The sequence below is a fragment of the Zea mays genome, chromosome 10 (assembly GCF_902167145.1).
Source record: "Zea mays cultivar B73 chromosome 10, Zm-B73-REFERENCE-NAM-5.0, whole genome shotgun sequence".
Taxonomy (NCBI): Eukaryota; Viridiplantae; Streptophyta; class Magnoliopsida; order Poales; family Poaceae; genus Zea; species Zea mays.
Genome location: NC_050105.1, coordinates 141,486,727 through 141,492,633, shown reverse-complemented (window position 1 = coordinate 141,492,633; position 5,907 = coordinate 141,486,727). Strand labels below are relative to the sequence as shown.

Genomic DNA, 5,907 nt, shown 5'->3' with positions numbered 1-5,907 from the left:
AACTTGTTGAGCGATGAATGTATGTGAGCTCACTCTTGCTGTCTCACACCCCCACAGGTCAAGAACAGGTACCGCAGGATGAGGCGCATGGAGGATGCTGCGATGAGTTCGTGAGAGATCTAGGTCGTCGTCCCCCAGTCAACTTTGGGTTGCTGGACCGTTGTCTCCCTATAATGTAATTATTTATTTATTTTGTATAGAACTCCTGTTATGTAGTAAAGATGTGACATTCGATCCTGTGCCATGAATCATCATATGTGTGAGACTTGGTCCCAGCACACCTGGTGATTATATTCGCGCCCGGGTCTTGGTGCCCCGAAATCCGGGTGTGACACATTTAGACTAGTCTGACGGTGCCGTTGGACTATACGTTGCGCATGTAGCATCTAGAGTTTACTCTACATGGCATCAAACCTCGTGAAAAGATTAGCGTCGAATCGTTACCCTGATCTTATGTCTTCGAGAGGGATTCTAGAGAGAAATCGTGTGCATCAGACTCGTTCGACGGGTGTCGTGGGATGTTGATTCAAGACGACGAACTAGAAGGAGGTGAATAGTCATTTCAAAAGCTGAATTATGTCGGCTAACCAAAATAAATACAAAATTAAAATGATTTGATCTAGCCAAGACTATACCTCTCTATCTATCGTAAACAACTTATGAAAGATCCTAATTATAACAACTAAGGTGCCAAACTAGTGAGGTCTCACCTACACAAGTCTAGTTAGTAAGGTCAAATGAACCTATACAACTAGTAAGAACAACACACAAAAGCACAAGTACTACTAGCATTGTGCTAGCACTATTCACTAGTTACACTACACAAGCACAACTAAGGAGCTACAACTACATAGCTACATAAGCTAAGCTAATCAGTTATACAATCTAACTAACAAGTTAGCAACTGCTTTACTACACAAGTAAATTAGCTATACGAGAGCAACAAAATAGCACAAATATATAAACAAGTAAATACAAGACAGTGAGGAGAATTACGAACCAATGGTAAGATGATAATTTGACACAACAACTTTTGTCTCGATGGCAGAGGAATGAAGTCACTTCTTGTGAAAATTAAATGTGTACAAAACCTCTGCAGAGATAAACTGTCATGACAGTAGTGCTCACGGTTATGATTGGCATGGACCCTCACACTATTAGATGAGTTATGGTTTGGTTGGTTGCTATGGGTTTATGGTATGATAAATGATCCTTGTTTAAGAGAATCGTTATAAGTTGAGAGTCAACTAAAGAATAATTTCTTTTATAAATGAATTTGAACTAAAGCATTTTGAGCAAAAGAACCGAGTTTAGACTTTCTTAAATTCGATCAGCATAAAACTTGCTGAGTACCAAAAGTACTCAAAACTTGGCATTAACATTATTGCTTAGCTGAAGGTAGCATATGAGTGTACGCTGATGAAGACAAGAGAAGTCAACAATTTGGATGAGTTGTTGGTAAAGTACTCTCTCTCGCTAGCCGGCCTGCTAGCTAGATTTTTTTTTTGAGGAAAAAGCTATAAATTTTGTTGGGCCAGGATGATGAGACAGATCAGATATGTACTCAATCAGGTATGTACGTGAGAATGTGACGTTTTTTAGGACTGGGAATGTCATGTACACGGGTCGCTTGCAAATACGAAAAGTAAGATTAGGAGGAAGAGTAGCTTGGTCAGGAACTGATCTGATTCTGATCCCGCGCGCGCATTAGTTGTGAGAAGGGGTATGTGTTCTAGGCCCGGCATAATCCAGATGAAACCCGGTGTCCTCCGGTCGAGAAAGCCGGTGCGAAACTGTAACGGCAGACGGCGTAGGCGCAGCACGAACTGCACCGGCAGATGCTGCTGCCATTTTCATCCCCTCCTTCGCCGTTGCACCCGCCTGATGCTCCGGCTGAGCCGTGTGTCTAGCCTTCATCTGCCTTGTCAGCCGACCATCAGCTTTCAAGCTTGCTCCTGCCGCATCCTACGCAGAATGCAAACGAAACGAAACGGATTAGAAATTTAGAATACGCAACAAATAAACACTACAGAGATGTTTTTTTTGGTGTGGTGGCGATTTTTTTCGCTGGTGCTTCACAAGAAGCAGATGCTACTATACTAGTGAAGTCTGTGATTTTTACTGGTCTTTCATGCTAGCGAAAACCAAAAACGCCAATAAAAATGCCTCTAAAACCGACAATAGAGAGCTTCAGTGGACTGGTGCAAGATGATCCTTGTTAGAATCACAATAATGAATCTATGATCGAGTAATGAACTGATCACGACGTAATAATCCTCAGAGATGCCAACCTTGCTTGGTAGTGGTAGACGATGCGACTTGCTGGAGCTGCGGACCTTGCCATGGACGGGAAGACCTCGCGCCTCGCATGAGCTAGCAAGGAGAGCGATGGAGAGGAGGAAGACGGGGAGAACGGCAGCGCTGTGCTTCATTAGCTGCCCTTTGTGGGCAAGAGGAGAGCTTAGGCCGCTATGCATGGCAGGACAATTAGCTAAAGCAGTAGAATGAAGCAGCAGTAGTAGATATGAAGGGAGACACATGACATGAGGGTGCCAGGCGATCATCTTGATGACCGTGCGAGGAACTAGCCGAGGAATTCGCGCGCGTGTGAGGTAGTGGAGAAAGGGTGCACTTGGTGAACCGCCCTTGGGAGTATATACAAGTGCATGAACGCGAAGGTGCATGGGTGAAGCACGATGGTTCTTAAAAGCTGTTAGTTGTTTTTCCCAAGTTCTATGACACACAGCTAGCAATGTTTGTCTTGGTTGTGAGAACGCCTTGTGCCCTCACAGGCCCCACAATGTGCAGTGTCATGATTAACCACTCTTTGCTTAGATCTGGATTAGTGCCCTAAAGGCAAAAGATAGGATAGGCATGCTACAACCTCCAGCCCTATTCCACTATTAGAGAGCGAGCAATCAGTACTATTTAGAAACTGTCTACAGTATAACAAATTATGAATTGGTAATGGACGAGACTAAAGAGTGGTCTTTTAGTACCGTTTTTTAGCTCGAATTAGTACTAAAAGGTCCCTTTTATTCACTACAGGAATTCACTTAATTCCCGTCGGCCAGAAACCGACGGGAATAAGCATATATCGACGGGAATTACTTAATTCCCGTCGGTTTTCAGCCGCCAGGCGTCCCTTGTCGGGGATACGTTTATCCCCGTCGGCGGCCGACGGGAATTATTAATTCCCGTCGGCCACTAACTAGCCGACGGCAATTAATGCTAACTCCCGTCGGTTCACCAGGCCGACGGGAGTTATCAATTAATTCTCGTCGGTTCCCCAGGCCGACGGGAATTAACTGGGCCGACGAGAGTTATTAGTTAATTCCCGTCGGTTCGACCATAGCCGACGGGAATTAACTGGGCCGACGAGAATTACCCTATACTGCTACAAAAACAGCACTAAATTAGGACACTATTTCTGCACACATAACATAAATAACAGATAACAGCCACATTACAAACACATGCATTCATAATAAAATCACGCATTACAAACATAATGAAGCGTCCCGATCCTTTGGGACTCAAATGTGATACAATTACTAGTCCCAGGAGGCTAGTAAACACATTCCTTACTCCAAATAGTACAGAGTTTAGATAAATTTATTACAATACCGGGGTACAAGCTCGAGAGAGAGCCAAATAGAGAAGCGTAGTAGGAAAATGTACTAGCCCAAACCACAAGCAGAACTGGGTGCAGACACAGCCCTCTTAATCAAGCATAGCAGAAAAGAAGTCCTCGGCTGCTGAAAAACATAAATAAATCTGGGTGAATACACTAGGTATTCCGCAAGCCCACCCCGCTCCCGTAGAGAGAAAGAGACCTATGATGTACATGCTCAATTTGGTGGAGTTGATGTCACTCATCATTTTCTTAGAGAAAGGAAGTTGCTTGAAGGTTTAACCCATTGTCTTTAAAAGTAACCAAAACTCAACCACCACTGAGCTTCCCGCTCCCGTGGCCTTAGTTTTTTCTTAACACTTATTCACTCGCACATTCCCCCTTTTCTTGAAATTCATAGAGAAAGTTCTAATTGTCATACCACACCGGACTCATCCATACCAGTGGACACGGACTATTCGAATAGGTTTCAACTCTGCGCAGAGGGGTACACTTTACCCACTAGCCCGGTTTCTGCGATCTCACCGTCGCGAGACCCGAATGCCGGATCTCTTTCCTTACCCGTACGTCCTAACCTTAACGGTTATCCGGAAGGAGTCAGGCCACCACCATGCCCAAACCGGACAAAACTTTCCCCCTCCTTATCCTCCCGGTGCTCCCCAGCCTTCTTAACCCTGGGGTTGGACCGTACGAGTTCGGATCGAGTGACTGCCCACACAGTCTCGAGTGGTTGTACGATAAAGGAGTACAGGTAGTGAAAAAATGACAAGCCGGTCCTTATATGAGGGGACGATCCTTCTGCTCACGCCTAAACCAGCTGAGCCAACACCTTAGGCCCTCCCCTAAACCAGGGAGTCCCTGATCACCCCACTCTCAAGGTGATGAGGGTGAGTACCCTTCATCGCATAACTTTTCAGAAAGAGGTTTTATTTGAAGAAACACTTTGCCCTACTTCCAGATCCACATTTCGTAATCGGAAATAATATGTTAATGCGGGCCATCTCTTACTCACAATGCAATATTCCCCCATAGTTCCCGGCCTAGGCAGTGGTAGAGAGAATAGGTAATTTATGCATCAAGGGAAGGATGGACTTGCCTTCGTCGAAGCTTTCCTGGCACAGAAGACCTACTTCCGGAAGTTCGGGCTCTGGTCCCTCTTCCGGGGCTACGGGTTCCGGATCAACGGTCCCCGCTTCTTCTAGGAAAACAGGCAATAAAACAATACATCAACAGGGATTTACAAATTATAGTGTGTCATTTTCTAACATCATTATTGTATGTGGCCTTTAGAAATTACTTTTGATAATTTTTTGTGCATAAAATATTGAGGGGACTAATTAAAGGAGGGAGAATGCTAAAAAGGAAAAAGGAAAAAGGGTTTCAGCTCTGGTGGGCCGGGGGGAAGGATTCTGGCCCAGCCGGGCGCGAGCGCGCGTGGGCGCGAATGCGCCGGCCCAGTTGCGGCCCAGGGCAAGGGACGGTGCGGGCGCGTGAAGGTGACGACGTCGCCGTGGGCCCCACGTGCCAGAGAGAATGGGAGGGGGAAGAGAACGGCGTCAGGTTGACGGGGGGGAAATGAACCGGCCGTCCGCGGGGAGGACCCGGCCGCCGGTGGGCTTGGCGGCGGTTCGCCGCCGGTGGCCCGGTTTTTGGACAGTGAGCAGATGCCTTGGCACGGGGAGGTGCTGGCGATTCTAACGGTAGGCTCAATTTGGCCGGAGAGGGTTGAGAGGGGGCTGCCTACGGGGAGGGGGCGGAGTTCCGCGGCGGGGATCGCCGCCGGTGGGCTCTGGGTGGGGGACGGGGTCGGTAGGTGGTGCTTCGGGCTCGTGGTTACGTGAGGGAGCTGCTTGCCCCACTTAATTTCTTGTCGGACCAACGGAGAAGGAGAGGGAGGAGGAGGAAGGAACTCACCGGAGGGGAGAACGACGTCGGTGCTTCGCGAATTGTGCTCAGGGAGAGGAGGAGAGGGATGGCCGGGGCTGGTGCGAGGAAGGAGGGGCTCGGGGCGAGCCTTTTATAGGTGCGCGGGGGAAGGGGGCGGTGGAGCTCCCTGACTCCGGCGAGCTTCCCAGTGCCGCCATAAATGGCGCACAGCGCTGCCGAGGGGACGCCACGGCGAGGTGGTACCGGCGAGGACGCTGGTCAAGGGGAGGAGGACGGAGCGGTGCCAAACTTCCCTGTGCGGCAGGATGGCAGAGGGGAGGACGGAGGCGACCGGCGGAGGTGACTTCGGCGAGGGGACGGCGGACGGACGACGAAGCAGCTGACCT

The 5,907-nt window shown here is 48.3% G+C and overlaps 1 protein-coding gene across 1 annotated transcript; it reads right to left on the bottom strand.

The window, feature by feature from the left end:
* Nucleotides 1–967: 967 nt before the first annotated feature.
* Nucleotides 968–2,511, bottom strand: LOC118473612 (uncharacterized). Its single transcript, XM_035963526.1, has 2 exons — nucleotides 2,292–2,511; nucleotides 968–1,965 (listed from the first exon to the last, which is right to left on the bottom strand). The coding sequence occupies exons 1-2, from the start codon at nucleotides 2,475–2,477 to the stop codon at nucleotides 1,708–1,710; spliced, it is 444 nt and encodes a 147-aa protein (XP_035819419.1). The 5' UTR covers nucleotides 2,478–2,511; the 3' UTR covers nucleotides 968–1,707.
* Between the last annotated feature and the right edge of the window lie 3,396 nt (nucleotides 2,512–5,907).